At 33.4% G+C, this 17908-nt stretch overlaps 1 protein-coding gene across 5 annotated transcripts in view; it reads left to right on the top strand.

Moving 5' to 3' along the window:
- The window catches only part of Zcwpw2 (zinc finger CW-type and PWWP domain containing 2), a 130984-nt gene that overhangs the window by 94005 nt on the left and 19071 nt on the right, over positions 1-17908 (top strand). For 3 of the 5 annotated variants that reach the window (XM_040289893.2, XM_040289892.2, XM_021731781.3), the window contains one exon: positions 8116-8162. The exons of the other annotated variants lie outside the window; for them this stretch is intronic. In XM_040289893.2, coding sequence (XP_040145827.1) covers positions 8116-8162 — 47 coding nt within the window. The remainder of the gene's footprint in view (positions 1-8115; positions 8163-17908) is intronic. 5 annotated transcript variants of the gene reach the window in all.

Here is a 17908-nt window from a genome sequence, read left to right as displayed (position 1 = left end):
CATAGATTTCTGAAGAAAAGCTTTCACACTAGAGAAAATTTGGCACTTAGAAAGTGGTTAATATTGCTGAAGTTGAACACTGACCTTCTGTTATTAGTAGAGAAATCACTAATGGTCATAATATTTCAAGTATTGTTTAAGAATTTCCCTTTGGTGTTTGAAAATCACTGTGATTAATGCTTCCCAAGACGTTCTCCTGTTATTGTGAGATGATTCTACAGCTATTGAACATAAAAAGTTACTTGAACAACATTCTGGATATTTCTCTTCTTAATCTTCTAAATCTCTGTATTGGAAAATTTCCCTAAGAATGACTATATTTTGAGAGGAAATATAGCAAATGTCTATTATGTTTTTATTAACTCTCTGTATGCTAACAGAGTTGATTGAATCCTATTTTATTTTTTGAGTTGCTTTTCTCAGTTTTAGTTATTTGTCAGGATTGATATTTCTATCTTTAATTATAATAAGATCCACTGTTTTTTTTTTCTTTATTGGTAGTGGGAATTGAACCCAAGTGTGCTTTAGTACTGAGCTACAACCATAGTCTTTTATTTTTTTGTTCTGAGAAAGGGTCTCAGTAAGTTTCTTAGGCTGTCTTAAAACTTTGTGATTCACAAGTCACTGGGATTATAGGCATGCACTACTTCACCTGGCGTCACTGATCCCTTTTATAAAACTAGAATATATTGTGGGATTTTGCCTAATTTTTTCTTATATCTTAAAATATTTTTCTATTTTATTGTTACTCATTAATCTATCCAGTTATGTTTAAAAGACTGAAATAATTAAATAAAAGGATAGTGGATCAACCTAAAAAAGATGATTCAACAGTGAAATATATTATACTATTTTTCATACTATTCCAAACGTTAAAATCTACCTTCATGCATACACACCTACGTATCCATAGTATCTTATTTAAAATGGAAGTAAACAGTTGATTGTCTATTATTTTTCAGAAATTATTTGGGGAACTTTTTTAACATGAATTTTATTATTTAAATCTCCCAATATATCAATGAGGTAATAGTTATACCTCTAGTTTATCAATAAACGGAGGGTCTAAGAACATATATATGTTGTCTTATATCTTGTAGCTTATACTAAGTAAATGCTTAGTTTATGTTAATAAATTTCATTAACTTGTTGGGTAAAATGTATATTTCAGATTGATGTAAGATTTTGGATAAAATGCATGTATATGCATGTATACTTGTTATAAATTATATCAAGTACCCACTGCATGTAAAATTTTGTCCCTACTTTTGAGAAATAATCTAGTCTTGCAGAATTCTTAGACATATGCAAAAGTAACAATAATATGAGGAAGAAATTTCCATAGCTTAAGAGGACTATGAATTTTCAAAAGAAGTGGAGATGTTTCTTAGTTAGAGGAATCATCTCTAATGGTGGATGGTCTTGTACTTTCATCAGTGGGGAGAACAGGTATTTCAGGAGGAAAGATCATCTCAAGCATATATTTAGATATGTAGAAGGAGTGTTTATGTATAACAGTTGTAACTATGAATATGATTAACAGCTTAGGTGGACTTTCATGTTTGATACCAAATAGTTTTTGTCAAAATATGAGCACACATATATTGAACATACCAAAATAATATCCTGGAATAATTTTCTATAATCAATTTTGTTACTAATTATTCTGGTTTTAGTAATAGTAGCATAAAAAAAGCATTGGTAGTCCCCATTCTTTTTTATCGATTTATTTATATATGATAGTGTAATGCATTATAACTCTTATTACACATATAGAGCACAATTTTTCATATCTCTGATTGTATGCAAAGTATATTCACACCAATTCGTGTCTTTTATACATGTACTTTGGATAATGATGTCCATCACATTTCACCATCCTTTCTAACCCCTTGCCCTCTCCCTTCCCCTCCCATCCCTCTGCCCTATCTAGAGTTCATCTGTTCCTCCCTTGCTCCCCCTCCCTACCCCATATGAATCAGTCTTTTTATATCAGAGAGAACATTCGTCATTTGTTTTTCTGGAATTGGCTAACTTCACTTAGCATTATCTTCTCTAACGCCATCCATTTACCTTCAAATGCCATAATTTTATTCTATTTTATTGCTTAGTAATATTCTATTGTGTACATATGCCATGTTTTTTTAATCCACTCATCTTTTGAAGGGCATATAGGTTGGTTTCATAGTTTAGCTATTGTGAATTGTGCTGCTATAAACATTAATGCAGCTGTGTCCCTGTAGTGTGCTGTTTTTAAGTCCTTTGTGTATAGACCAAGGAGAGGGATAGCTGGGTCAAATGGTGGCTGCCATTTTAACTGGAGTGAGGTAAAATTTTAGAGTGTTTTTGATTTGCATTTCTCTAACTGCTAGTGATATGAACGTTTTTTAATATATTTGTTGATTGATTGTATATCCTGTTCTGAGAAGTGTTTGTTCAAGTCCTTGACCCAATTATTGATTGGGTTATTCGTTTTTGGTGCTTAGCTTTTTAATTCTTTATATACCCTAGAGATTAGTGCTCTGTTGTGTAAGGTGTAAAGATTTGCTCCCAAGATGTAGGCTCTCTATTCACCTCACAGATTGTTTTTCTGAGAAGAAACTTTTTAGTTTGAATCCATCCCATTTATTGATTTGTTATTTTAATTCTTGCACTACAGGAGTCTTATTAAGGAAGTTGGGGCCTAATCCCACATGATGGAGATTAGGGCCTACTTTTTTTTTTTCTATTAGACACAAGGTCTCTGGTTTTATTCCTAATCCTTGATCCATTTTGAGTTGAGTTTTGTGCATGGTGAGAGATAGGAGTATAATTTCAATTTGTTGCATATGGATTTCCAGTTTTCCCAGCACCATTTGTTGAAGAGGCTATCTTTTCTGCATTGCATGTTTTTGGCACCTTTGTCTAATATAAGATAATTGTAATTTTTTTGGGTTAGTCTCTGTGTACTCTATTCTGTACCAGTGGTCTACTAGTCTGTTTTGGTGCCAATAACATGCTGTTTTTGTTCCTACTGCTCTGTAATACAGTTTAAAGTCTGGTACAGTGATGCCACCTGCTTCATTCTTCCTGCTAAGGTTTACTTTAGCTATTTTGGATCTCTTATTTTTTCAGATGAATTTCATGGTTGCTTTTTCTATTTCTATGAGGAATGCCATTGGGATTTTGATCAGAATTGCATTAAATCTGTATAGTGCTTTTGGAAGTATGGTCATTTTGATAATATTAATTCTGCCTATCCAAGGGCAAGTTGGCTCTTTCTATCTTCTAAGGTCTGCTTTGACTTCTTTATTTAGGGTTCTGTAATTTTCATTATGTAAATCTTTCATTTTCATTAAGTTGATTCCCAAGTATTTTATCTTTTTTGAGGCTATTGTAAATGGGGTAGTTTTCTTCGTTTCCCTTTCTGAGGATTTGTCACTAATATACAGAAATTCTTTTGATTTATGGGTTGTTGACTTTATATCCTGCTACTTTGCTGAATTCATTTACTAGTTCTAGAAGTTTTATGGTCGAACTTTTAGGGTCTTCTAGGTATAGAATAATATCATCAGCAAATAGTGCCAATTTGAGTTCTTTTCTATGTGTATGTCTTTAATTTCTTTCATCTGTCTAATTTCTCTAGCCAGTGTTTCAAGAACTATGTTCAATAGAAGTGGTGAAAGAGGGTATCCCTGGGTTTTTGTTGTTGTTGTTGTTGTTTTTTTTTTTTTTACAGTTTTTAGAGGGAATGTCTTCAATTTCTCTCCATTTAGAATGATGTTGGCCTGGGGCTTAGCATAGAGAGTCTTTATGATGTTGAGATATGTTTCTGTTATGCCTTATTTTTCTGATGTTTTGAACAAAAAAGGGATGCTGTATTTTGTCAAATGCTTTTTCTGCATCTATTGAGATGATCATATGGTTCTTATTTTTAAGTCTATTGATGTGATGAATTATATTTATTGATTTCTTTATGTTGAACCAAACTTGCATCCCTGGGATGAATCCTACTTGATCTTGGTGCACAATCTTTGTGATATATTTTTTGTATTAGATTTGCTAGAATTTTATTGAGAATTTTTACATCTATGTTCATTAGAGATATTGGTCTGATGTTTTCTTTTTTTGATGTGTTGTTTCCTGGTTTTGGAATCAGGGTAATATTGGCCTCATAGCATGAGTTTGGAAGTGCTGCCTCTTTTTCTATTTTCTGAAATAAATTGAAGAGTATTGGTAGTAGGTCTTCTTTAAAGATCTTGTAGAACTTGGCTGTGTATTCATCCGGACCTGGGTTTTTTTTTGGTTGGTAGACTTTTGATGGCATCTGCTATTTCATCACTTGAAATTGATCTGTTTAAATTGTGTATATCATCCTGATTCAATTTGGGCAAATTATATGACTCTAGAAATTTGTCAATGCCTTCGATATTTTCTATTTTATTGGAGTACAAGTTTTTAAAATAATTTCTAATTATCTTCTGTATTTCTGTAGTGTTTGTTGTGATATTAACTTTTCTGTTACGTATGTTAGTGATTTTCTCTCTCCTTCTCTTTATGAGCATGGCTAAGGGCCCGCCAATTTTATTTATTTTTTCAAAGAACCAACTTTTGTTCTGTCAGATTTTTCAGTTGTTTCTTTTGTTTCAATTTCATTTATTTCAGCTCTGATTTTAATTAGTTCCTGTGTTCTGCTGCTTTTTTCTTGGGCTTTGAGATGTGATATTAAGTCATTTATTTGTTGACTTTTTTTTTCTTTTAAGGAATGAACTCTATACAATGAACTTTCCTCTTAGAACTGTTTTCATAGTGTCCCAGAGATTTTGATATGTTGTATCTATGTTCTCATTCACCTCTAAAATTTTTTTTAATCTCGCCCTTGATGTCTTCTGCAGCCCATTGTTCATTCAGTAGCATATTATTTAGTCTCCAGGTTGGAGTGAATTTTGTTTCTTACTTTATCATTGATTTCAAATTTTATTTCATTATGATCTGATAGACTGCAGGGTAGTTTCTCTACTTTGTATATTTCCTAAGAGTTGCTTTGTGGCATTGTATATGGTCTATTTTAGAGAAGGATCCATGTGATGCTGAAAAGAAAGTGTATTCTCTCATTGAAGGATGAAATATTCTATATATGTCAGTTAAGTCTAAGTTATTGATTGTATTATTGCGTTCTAGAATTTCTTTGTTCAGCTTTTGTTTGGAAGATCTATCTAGTGACAAAAGAGGTGTGTTAAAGTCACCCAAAATTACTGTGTTGTGGTCTATTTGACTCTTGAACTTGAGAAGATTTTGTTTGATGAATATAGATGCTCCATTGTTTGGGGCATATATATTTATAATTTTTAAGTCTTGTTGGAGTATGGTTCCCTTGAACAGTATGTAGTGTCCTTCTTTATCCTTTTTGATTGACTTTAATTTGAAGTCTACTGTATTTGATATGAGGATGGAACCCCCTGCTTGCTTCCACAGTCCATGTGGTGAGTGGTATGATTTTTCCCACCCATTCACCTTAAGTCTATGGTTATCTTTTTTTATGTTATGAGTCTCTTGGAGGCAGCAGATTGTTGGGTCTTTTTTTTTTTTTTTGATCCAATCTGCTAGTTTATGTCTTTTGATTGGTGAATTTAGTCCATTAGCATTCAGGGTTATTATTGAGACATGATTTGGATTCCCAGCCATTTTTGTTTATTTTTGGCATTTAATGTGACTTGTTTTCTCTTCTGGTTAGATTTTTCTTTAGTGTAATACCTGCCTCTGCTGATTTTCAACATTGTTTTTTATTTCCTTTTCTTAAATATTTTGCTGAGGATGTTCTGTAGTGCAGCCTTTTAGTTGTAAATTCTTTTAACTTTTGTTTATCGTGGAAGGTTGTTATTTCATCATCAAATCTAATGCTTAGTTTTGCCAGATATAAGATTCTTGATTGGCATCCATTTTCTTTAAGAGCTTACGTATATGGTGTTCCATGATCTCCTAGCTTTGAGGATTTAGGTTGAAAAATCTGCTGATATACAAATTTGTCTCCCCCATATGTAGTCTGATTCCTTTCTCTGCGGCTTTTAAGAGTCTATCCTTATTCTGTATGCTAAGCATTTTCATTATAATGTGACTTGGTGTAGATCTGTTGTAATTCTGTAATTTGGTGTTCTGTAAGCCCTTTGTATTTGGTTTTCCAATCTGTTCTGCATGTTTGGGAAATTTTCGGATATTATCTCATTGAAGAGATTGTACATTCCTTTGGTTTGAAACTCTGTGAAAGAACTCTAAGGCTTGCCATCGGAGAAAATGCCCGTTTATTGAGGAACAGCTCTACATATTTATAGAGCCGGGGCGGTTTGACAGTTATGACAGAATGGTTTGACAGTTAGCATGAGGTGCTTTCTGATTGGTGGGTAAGGATCATGTGAGCCAGCAGAGCTGGTCTGATTGGTGGGTAAAGATCATATGAGCCAGCAGGGCTTACCATTGGACGGCTCTTCTTGGGGGGTGGAAAAGTTAGTCTTTGGAGCCAGGGCGACTCCCAACACTCTGTGCCTTCCTCCATCCCAATAACTCTTAGATTTGGTCTTTTGATGTTGTCCCATAATTCTTGAATGTTCTATTCATGGTTTTTTACTATCTTCACTGTGTGATCAACTTTATTTTCCAGATTGTATACTTTGTCTTCATTATCTGACATTCTTTCTTCCAAGTGGTCTAGTGTCTTGGTTATGCTTTCTATTGAGTTTTTTATTTGATTTATTGTATTCTCCATTTCAAAGATTTCTGAGTATTTTTTTTCAGAGTGTCTCTCTCTCTCTCTCTCTCTCTCTCTCTCTCTCTCTCTCTCTCTCTCTCAGTAATCTTTTGCTACCTGTATTTGCTCTCTTATCTCATTGTTGGAGTGATCAATTTTTGCCTGTATTTGCTCATTTAGGTCATTTTTTAATTCACAAATCTTTAATTATGAACCTTCTGAACTCCTTCTCTGACATTTCGTCAACTTTGCTGTCCATGGGTTCTGTTATTATAGTGTTCTGTTTGTTTGGGGCACTTTCCTCCCTTGTTTTTTCATGTTGTCTGGTCCATGTGTCTTCCTTTCTTGCAGGGTGGATCTAGATATTACAGTTTCTTCCCTATATTTTTGCAGTACCCATGCAGACTGTCTTTACCTCACCTTGATGTTGAGCTTCCAGACCCTGCTGGTGTCCCTCAATGTATGCTACTGCATCCTGGACCTGGGTCATGAACAAGTTGGCCTGAGTGGATCTGGACCTCTGGGCTTGAACTCTTCTGGTAGTCTGCTGGTCGGAAGGGGCAGTCCTGTGCCAGAGCCTGGGCTCTGGCTGGTGTCTGCCTCACTTTGAGGGATGGACCAGGCCTATTGTAAGCCTGAGTCCCACACAGTCCAGTGTGGGTAGATCTGGGCCACTGGGCTTGACCCCCCGCTATAGTCTGCTGGTAGAAGGGGCAGTCCTTACACAGAGTCTAGGTTCTGGTGGGTGGGTGTCCCGCACAGACTCCATACTCCCCATTATTTTTGACTCTTTTCTGAGGCACTATTGGCACCTCTTTGGCCCCCAAATGAAGGCAGCAGACATCCTGGGATGACTAGGGGTTTGTAGTCAGAATAGGTCTGGTCCATCTGCAATACCTTAGGCAGATTATTTAATGTAGCTTCACATCAAACTGATCAGTTCCCTTAGATGTAAAGTAAGGATGACTACATGCCTTACAACGTTCTCATGTGGATTACATAAAGTACCATTTATATGAAGTTCTTACCCCATGTCCAGCATATAGTAGATCTATAAGTGGAGGTAGCTGGGATTTAATTCTAGATCCTATATATCCTATATACTGCACAGAGGCAGACCAGAACTCAGAAATCAGCTATACTTAATGCTAATATGAGGAAGTCCAATTAACCAATAAAATTAAAGGGAGAGGGTTTTTCAAATAAGTGTATGAATATCTAGTATTATTACACGTGAGTTACTTAGCGAATTTATTAGCATTTTAGTTTAAAGGACTGAAAACAAAGTATTGTTGTTACAGTATTAGAAAGTAGAAAATTCTGTGTAACACTGTGTTTATCAGAACAGGAGCATAGGTACTTTTTTGAAGCAGCCACGTTTTATTATCTTACAGATAAATCCAAAGCAGATGCCAAAGTTTCTGTGGTGGCCAAGAAAAGGGTAAGATCATGTTTTATTAGTATAAAATAAATAAGCTTTAAATTCTGTTTGACTAATACTATTTAAAAAATATTAAATGATTTAAAAATAATTATATATTCTATTTTTTCTTGTAAATATTTATTGAGTATATATTTTTCTTAGGCTGACACTATTAAATTAATATTTGTGGTTGCTTATATTAGCATTAAAGAATTAGAAATTAGACTTATAAGTAAACAAGTAAACAATTACTTTTGTTTAAATTACATTTTGTATACATACTTATATAAACTAAAATATTTTTTCTTGCTTATCATGTTACTATAAGGTGTGCAAGGAATCTCATGGGGAAATTAAAGTTATCATCTTAATATGGATTTTACTTTAAATGTAACTGGAGCAGAACATTAGGTATTTGAACAAATCTTTAGAACACAAAAACTTTTTAATGAAAAGTTATAAAATTGATGGAATTTTTAAAGAGTTTTTTAAAATTTAACATATTTTTCTAAACATTAAAAAAATGTCTAATTCCACTTTCAAAAATATGATTGGGATAGCATAAACCTTGACATTCTTCTCCAGTGACCATGCTCTTACAGGACACTTCTGAGGGGAAAAAAGGAGTTGATGCCTTAAACTAATTCTTCTGAACGTATATTAGAATCACAAGAAAAGGAATTGTGCTGGACACTATGTTGAGTGGTGGGATTCAGGCATGACAGACCCAGGGATGGTCAAATGTAACATGAAGTAACAGAGAAGATTATTAGGCATGAATTTAGAGATGCCTGGGCAATGGGATGAATATCCTTTTTATAGTATGATAATACTTTTTAGTAGTCCTTTTAGAAATCATATCTTATTATTATTTTGCTTTTTGGTTTGTAAAAGGAATCTGGACATTTAATTGGCTAAATAATGTTGATACTCCTTTACAGGAAAGAATTCATTCTCACAAAAGACACAATTACTCTTTATGAAAAAAAGAGAGAATAAAACTTTTATGTATATCTGGAGATTTGGCAGAGGTAGTGAGGTAGTGTTGCAGTGTTACCATGGATAGAACTATTTATTTCAATCTCTGCTAAAGGATATTTAGCATAAAAAATATAATGATTGTAACAACAAACTTCTTAAAATATTTTTTTATATTGCTTTATTTTTACCAATTATTCTCAAAAAGTACACTACTGTTCCTAGGAAAGTGTCATTCAAAGTGTGGTATGCAGTTAAGTACAGAGAGTGAGACATTTAGGGATTTATTTTGTAACTTGTCCGATTAATTTTTGTCTATCGAATCTAATAATAAAATGGAGGTAATATTTATATATCATTGTTTTTATTTTACATTTTCCCCAGAAACTCACTTTCATTTTATAAAATAAACATTTTCATTTTGTAAAAGTATAGATCTCAGACAAGGTTGAAAACTGGTTCTTTACACTGGTAGTTTAAGAGATACTGCCTATGAGACATTTCAGAAATTTGTAGCAATGCTTTGGGTTATTGTAATTTTAGGAAATACAGGGAATGCAAGGAATTTTATTGGGCAAGGGCTAGGGACACTAAATAAACTAAAATGCAACAGAAGAGAACTGTGTAACAACTATACAACATTTGAAGTTTCTTTTGAATGTTCAGCTGTACTAAACCAACTACAAAATAATATAGTGATTTAATACAAAATAATACTGAAACAGGATATGTTAAGCAAAAATTCAAGGAGTTTTTCAGAAGACTTTTTATGGAGAGGGAAGCTGATATGAAATAAACTTGTTGCTCTTGAACTTACTGAATAATGACTTAATTTCTACTCAACATATTGTATCATTTCTGAATATATATTTAGCTTTAAAAGACAGGAATGCAGTTACTGAGAAACCATGGAAAGCATTTACAAATGCAAGATGCTTTTTAATATTCTAAAAACAAATATTATTAGTAAGTTGACAGAATGGATAAAATACATTGATTTCATTGAATCTGAAAAGATAAATATTTGGAAATATAGTATTGCTAGGCTTTATAACTCTTCTAACTGCTTTAGCATAATGATAAGAAATATATGGTATAAAAACTATACACTAAGATTGTTTTTGGATAGCCTGTTGTTTTTCACTCTTACTTTGATATTATCCACAAAGATCTACCTTACAATTCTTTTGTTATATCTTCTTGTTCCAAATTATCATTAAGATATTCTTCCCTCCCCTTTGAAAGTTATGGTCAAGTTATTTCAAGTACTGGAGATAATGTGTGCCCTTACATGTTGTAGAATTTTCAAAAAATATTTATTTTCTGTGATATTTTGTTAGTAGGTCATCCCATGTCATAGTCCAGAAAATTATTTTCCCCATAAGGAATTCTGTTGCTCAGTTCATTTGGGAGATTATCACATTTTCTTATTTTGATAGTTGGATAATATGCAATTTATTTTGGAAGCTATTTCTATTCCATTAATACTACTTTCTTTTCTCCTCTGTCATATACAAATATTTAATCTGCTATTACTTAATAGTGGTTTCTATTCTTATAGCTATGATTACTTCTGTTAGTACATTTTTCTATAGATCTTACACAGAATGGCTATATACAAACTTATTAATGATAGGGATAACTAGTATTTCTTATTGCTTATGTCTTCAAATATAGTTGTTCTAAAGCATATACATATGGAAATATAGTTCATCATAAGTATGTTACTTTTAAATTAATTATAATTTTTTGAAATAGTTTATGTCACCAACTATATTAAGTAGGGTACAGACTATAATTCTGCAATAAGGAAACTCCAATTTACAGTGAGTCATGCAAAATAAAAGTTTATTTCTTTATCATGTACCTGACTAAAGATAGGCTGCTGGTCCACTTTGAGAGGAGACCTTGCCCTATAAAACCATTCAGACTGGCAAGTTTCCTAAGGTGTGGTTTTATATGGTCAAAGGTTGAATATACTGTCATATCACATTTACATTCTTACTCATGGAAGAAAAATAAACTGGAAGAGAAGTACAAACAATTAGCTGATGAAGAAAACATGAACTTGATGCTGCACATGTCACTTTACTCACTTCCTATTGGCCTACATTTAGTAATATATGGTCATATTCAATAGCAAGGGGAAGAAGGAGAATAGAGCTTCCAGTGGGCCAGCTTGAGGGAAAGATTCTGTTGCTAACAAGAAGAAGAGAAGCCTAGATACTGGGTTACCATTAGAGAGCTATGAGTTTCATTTCAAGATAAGAAATGGAGTATTTCAATGTATTTGTTATTAAAAGGGACATTATAGGGTTAAAAATACTAACATACTATTGTATTTACCCTTACAATATTAAAGGGAAATAGATTTTATCAGTTGTTTTTAGGGTATTTAAGTTGCCATAAGGGTATTTAAGGTGGCTAACAGAGAAGTGTCAGAGCCAGAATAGGATCTAGTTTTGATGATTCCATAACACAGCATGCTTTAACTGTTCTTTGTTTTCTAAATCACTGTAGTACCCTTCTTTTGGAGTTTAACTTTAAACTTACAAATGGACACATTCCTAGTTAAAAATATGTCTTCATCTGTATAGCATTTTCAGATAACAAAGCATTCCAAACATGTCTTTCAATTTAGACCCTTGGAGAAAAGAAGAGCAGACATTATTATCATCTTCATATGAAGGGTCAATTACAGTAAAAGAAATTAAGGAATTTGTCCTATATATTATTCTTCAGATACTATTATTTAACTTTATTAGTTTTCCTTGATTATGTAGCACATGACTATACTTAAACTAACAGATATAGACCTAGTTTTAGCCTTCTGCATAACATACCACAGCAGATATACCCAGGTTTTTAGTCAACAAGTCCTATGTTGATGAACATGGTATTTTCAAATTGGTATTGTGGAATGTTTCTGCCACAAGTAATGCTTTAATAAACATGTGTGCATGTGCATGCTATTATTTCTGCAGGATAATTCCCAAAGAGGGATGGCTAGATCAAAGCCAATCTCCATGTCATCCTGTCTCCCTTGAGAGGACCTTGAGAGATATGTTATGCTGTGTATTGGCCTATGTTAAGTTTTAGTAGTATTTGCAGCAACTTATTGGAACCAAGACATAAGAATATTGCCATCAAGATATCATTACTAAGTGCCCACTAGGAAGGGTGCTTCTACATCTAGCAACAAGCCACTTCCCATTCCTCTAGTTCATCTCACTTAGAACATATGATGAGCTGAATAGTGTAAGTGCACCTCACTGATCAATTCTGGCCCAATGGCAGTAGTCTGAAAGAAAAAGAGTCTGAGTGAGCCAGACTAATTTCTCGAGTTCCACTTGATTAAGTACAAGGGGTAGATCTAGGTCACCTCCAAGTCCTTCCCTACTCCAATATCCCATAAACTATAAAGTATAACAGCTCAGCAAATAATTTAAGAGTGTCAAGGGACCTGTGCACACCAAGGTTAATATTCACAATAAATATATGAGATAACTGGGCCTAGAACTAAAGAATAAACCAGTAGTGCTGCAGCACAAAGATAGGGTAGATGATGGTGCTACCTGTTTTAAATTTTGGAATATGGTTGAGTACATACACACATTACATATATGTGTATTTATAATTTGCAGGGAAATGGATGGAACTAGAGCAGATTATGCTAAGTAAAGCTAGCCAATCCCTAAAAAACAAATGCCAAATGTCATCTTTGATATAAGGAGAGCAACTAAGAATAGAATAGGGAAGAAGAGCATGAGAAGAAGATCACCATTAAACAGGGTCAGGAGGGGAGAGGGAAAGAGAGAGAGAAGGGAAATTACATGGTAAAGGAAGGAGACCCTCGTTGTTATACAAAATAACATATAAGAGGAAGTGAGGGGAAAGAGGAAAAAAACAAGAGAGAAATGAATTACAGTAGATGGGGTAGAGAGAGAAGATAGGAGGGGAGGGAAGGCGAGGGGGGATAGTAGAGGATAGGAAGGACAGCAGAATACAATAGACACTGGTATGGCAATATGTAAATCAATGGAAGTGTAACTGATGTGATTCTGCAATATGTATACGGGGTAAAAATGGGAGTTCATAATCTGCTTGAATCAAATGTATGAAATATAATATGTCAAGAGCTTTGTAATGTTTTTAACAACTAATAAAAAAATATAAAAATTAAAAAAAAATAAAAATCTAATATACAAAGCAATTATAGTAACATATAGTTTCTATATTATAATAATGGGTGCTTATTTAATAAATGCTAGTACTATCCTCTCTAATTTCCACTGAGGAAGAGTTAGGAAGTATGGTTTTAAGAAAATTAAACATTTTCAGATTTATGATAATATCACAGGGGCTGGAGATAGCTCAGTGGTAGAGTGCTTTGCCTAGCATGCCTAAGGCCCTGAGTTTAATCCCCAACACCACGAAAATAATAACAACCAAATAAAGCTGTCTGTTTTACTTGTAAAAAATAAACAAACAAAACCAAAACTAAATATAATAGTATCATAGTTCTAATAGGATTGGGTAAAAGCCTTTTTTGTAAGTAGGTCCCAATTTTAATATTTTTTCTAATATGATAATATAATATTTGAAGTCCAGAATTTTAGAATCATTTAAAAGCCACAATCTTTTCTTCCCATATTTTATTGGTGAGTTATAGTCTTATACAATGGTAAGATTTATTGTTACATATTAGTATATGCACACAGATTATAGCAATACAATTTGACCAATATCATTCCAAGTATTTACCCTTGCCCTTCCATCTACCCTCCCACTGGTATCTTTCTTGTACTGATCTCTCCTCAATTTTAATGAGCTACTACCACCACCATCACCTTTCTTTCCCATTTCCTCTCTAGCTTCCACATAGGAGACAAAGTATATGACCATTGACCTTCTGAGTTTGGCTTATTCCTCTTAATATAATATTCTCAAGTTACATCCATTTTCCTGTAAGTGACATAATTTCATTTTTCCAAAAATCACCATCTGAATTAAACCAATTTAACTTAATGTATTTATGTCAGTCATTTCTATATTTTTCTGTATATTTCTATGTTAATTTTCATAATTTTAATTGTTGATTACAATATTTTTAATGTTTTTATTTATTATATCACAAAATTTTTCATGTTGTTTTATGGATTTTAATACTGTGTTAGCAAGCTTTTTGTCACTGGAACAAAATAACTGAGGAAACAACTATGAGGAGGAAAAGTTTATTTGGGGCTCATGGTTTCAGAGGTTTCAGTTCATGGGCACTGACTCCAGTCCCTTGCACCTAAGATGAAGCAGAATATCATGGTGGAAGAGCATGGTAGAGCTGTCGGCTCACGGCAGCCGGGAAGCAGAGAGAAAAGAGGTGAAGGGAGATGGAAGGGGCATTGGACAAGATGTAGTCCCCAGTGGCACTCTCCCAAGGATTTAGTCCCTTCATCTAGGCTCCACCTCTTACAGATTCCAACACCTCCCATTATTTGTCCTTTCAAATTATTAATTCATCAACTGGATTAATTCACAGATACTTAGAGCCTTCATGATCTAATCATTTTTCAAAAGCCCCATTTCTCAGAAATGCTACAATAGGTATCAAGGTTTTAATATATGAACTTTGGGGGGGGTTTCTAGATCAAAGCCAGAACAATTACTTTAAGATTAGCATTTTCCCCTCAATTAGAAAAGGAGCATTGTGTGAAAAAAAAATACAGATATGTTTTCTCCAAGCTGTAATTTCAGACCTAAAAGAGAATAACTGCTAACAATATATTTGCACATGTATATGCATGTCTAAACATGTCTTATGTACAAATACTTATTAGTAAACAAAATATAACATCGTTAATATGTAGACAGTAAAATTTATAAACAGTTCATAAGCTTTAAATTGTGTGCAATTCTAGCATGAAGTTTTGTTATAACCTTCTGAGAATGTGAATTATCTCTTTGTTTAGCATATCGACACTCTGTGTCCTACCCCCATTAGTTACTTCATAGCTATTTGCATTATCAGATTTTTGAGATACTGCAATGCCTATATTCTGATAACCCTCACTGTATTTAATAATGGTCTCAAAACACAAGAGCACTGATGCTGGCAGTTTGAACATGCCAAAAAGAAGCTTAAAATGATTCTTTTAAGTAAAAAGATGAAAGTTCTCAACTTTGTGTGTGTGAGTGAGAGAGAGAGAGAGATACTGGGATTGAACCCAGGGGTGCTCTACCACTGCCATACTTCCCCAACCCTTTTTGCTTTGAGAGAGGGTCTTAGTTGCCCATTCTGGCCTTAAACTTGTAATCTTCTGCCTTGTCTCCTGAGTAGCTGGGATAACCTGCATGTGCCACAGCATCTGGCCTCCCTATTTTCTTTACTGCGTGGTTAGTGATCCTTCATTACTCCAATTTTTAAAAAATTATTTTGATCATTCTTACCTGTTGACTTTTTCCCTCATGAATCTTAGACTTATTTGGTTAGGTCCTAAGAAGAATTCTGTTAAGAGACTGATTGGTATTTTAAAAGATCTATGTGCTAATTTAGGGAGAAAATCAATTTTTATAATAATCAAATACATTCATGTAGAAGTATAACTTGTCTCTGTATTCATTTTTCTTCAGTCTTTTTCAGTGAAGAGTTTTACATATTTCTAATTAGTTTTATACCAAGCAATAAACTAATGGGGAAAAATCTTGTTTCTTTTTTTCTTTTTTCTGGTTTACCTATAGAAGTTGTGTGTATGTGCGTGCGCACGTGTGTGTGTCTGTGTGTGTGTGTGTGTATGTATCTTTTTCCCTAACACTTAATAACATGACTTTAATTTTTGCTTTTTGGAATTAAAAAATTAATGACCACTCTCTTAATTTATACATTTATGTATAGAGAATTTCTATTATGCTGGTGCATAATAGTATAAAAATATTATGTATAGAGAATTTCTACTATTATGCTGGTACATAATAGTATAAAAATAGAAAAAAGTTGGATGTGTAGCTGTGTGGTAGAGTACCCCTGGCTTAAATCTTTAGTACTGATAAAAAAAGAAGAAGAGAAGGAAGGGAGGAAGGAAGGAAGGAAGGAAGGAAGGAAGGAAGGAAGGAAGGAAGAAGGGAATTGAAGGAAGGAAGGAAGGAAGGAAGGAAGGAAGGAAGGAAGGAAGGAAGGAAGGAAGGAAGGAAGGAAAAGAATTTAGACTATTATGTTTCCTCATGAAAAAAATCTGTTCCCAAAGTTACTACAAAAATTCTCCATAGCAAGCAGAAAATTTTCATTAGCCTATTCATTAGGATAAGTTACTTATATTTTGTGACTAAATATTTGGGTATTTGTGTTAATTGCTAATACACTCATTATTAATATGGAATTAATGTACTACAACTTACTTAATTTACTTAGCTTTATATGCATCTTTCCCCAAAGATAAATATTGTAACATCCTCACTCCTGACTTCTATCCCTAGGCAGAGAGAAATCTCAAGAAAAGAATAGGAAACAGTTAACCTCTTGGGAAGAGTCATGTTCAAACTTCAAAACTCATTTAGTTTTCTTTGGGGATTCAACTCTGTGAGCATCATTCACTTTTCCATAGGGCAGTGTTTTCCAACCTTGAATCATTCAGGTTTTCTGTTACCATTTTGCAATTTTCTGTACTATAGCATCCCTGGATTCAATCCCTGGTTCTCTCTCTCTCTCTCTCTCTCTCTCTCTCTCTCTCTCTCTCTCTCTCTCTCTCTCTCTCTCTCACACACACACACACACACATACACACACACACTTTTTTTGTTTTCAAAGAACAAAATTTCAACAAGTTTAAAATTTAATTGACTTTTATTTATTAGTAATTCATGAATCAGTCAGCATCCCATCATCTTGGTATGACAGAATGATCAGATCAGCTTTCTTTTTTATCATTAGTATTAGATCTTTGTGGATATACATAGTAGTTCAGTTCATCCCAACAAACTTGTACATGCATGGAAATCAGTTTTGCTTCATAATTCCCTTTCTCCTTTTCTCCCTCTTATTTCCCATTATCCATTCTCTACTAGACTTCCTTTCACTTGTCTATTAATTTGCATTTATTTTTATGTAATATTTTTCTTCCCTCTTTCTTTATTTTAATCTAGCTTCCTCATATGAAATAAGACATTCAACCTTTGAGTTTCTGAGTTTGGATAATTTCATTTATGATATTGAGAAATGATATTTTATCCATTTACCAGCAAATGCCATAATTTCATTGTTTTTAATGGCTGAGTATAACCTTTATTATTGTGTGTGTGAGAGAGACCTACATAGGTAGGCAGGTAGATAGATAGATAGATCAGTTTTCTTTTTATATCATTATTATTAGAGCTTTGTGGTTATATATAGTAGTTGGGTTTATACCAACAAACTTATACATACTGGAAATCAGTTTTGCTTCATGATCCCCCATCTTCCTTTCTTCCTCACCTCTCCCATTCTCCTTCTTCTATATCTATTCATATCTATATATCTATTCATACCACAGTTTCCTCATCCATTCATCTATTGACAGGCATCTGAATTGATTCTGTAATATAGCTATTGTGAATTGTACTGGTAAACAAAAGACCAATAAATATATGAAAAAATGTTCTAGCAATCAGGTAAATACAAATAAAAATATACTAAGATTTCATCTCACTCCAGTCAGAAGGGCAATGATCAAGAATATGAACAACAATAAATGCTGGCAAGGTTGTGGGGAGACAGGAATAGTGTTATATAGTGTTGGTAGGACTACAGACTATAACCA

This window comes from Ictidomys tridecemlineatus, chromosome 2 (assembly GCF_052094955.1).
Source record: "Ictidomys tridecemlineatus isolate mIctTri1 chromosome 2, mIctTri1.hap1, whole genome shotgun sequence".
NCBI lineage: Eukaryota > Metazoa > Chordata > Mammalia > Rodentia > Sciuridae > Ictidomys > Ictidomys tridecemlineatus.
This window is presented reverse-complemented; position numbering and strand designations above follow the sequence as displayed.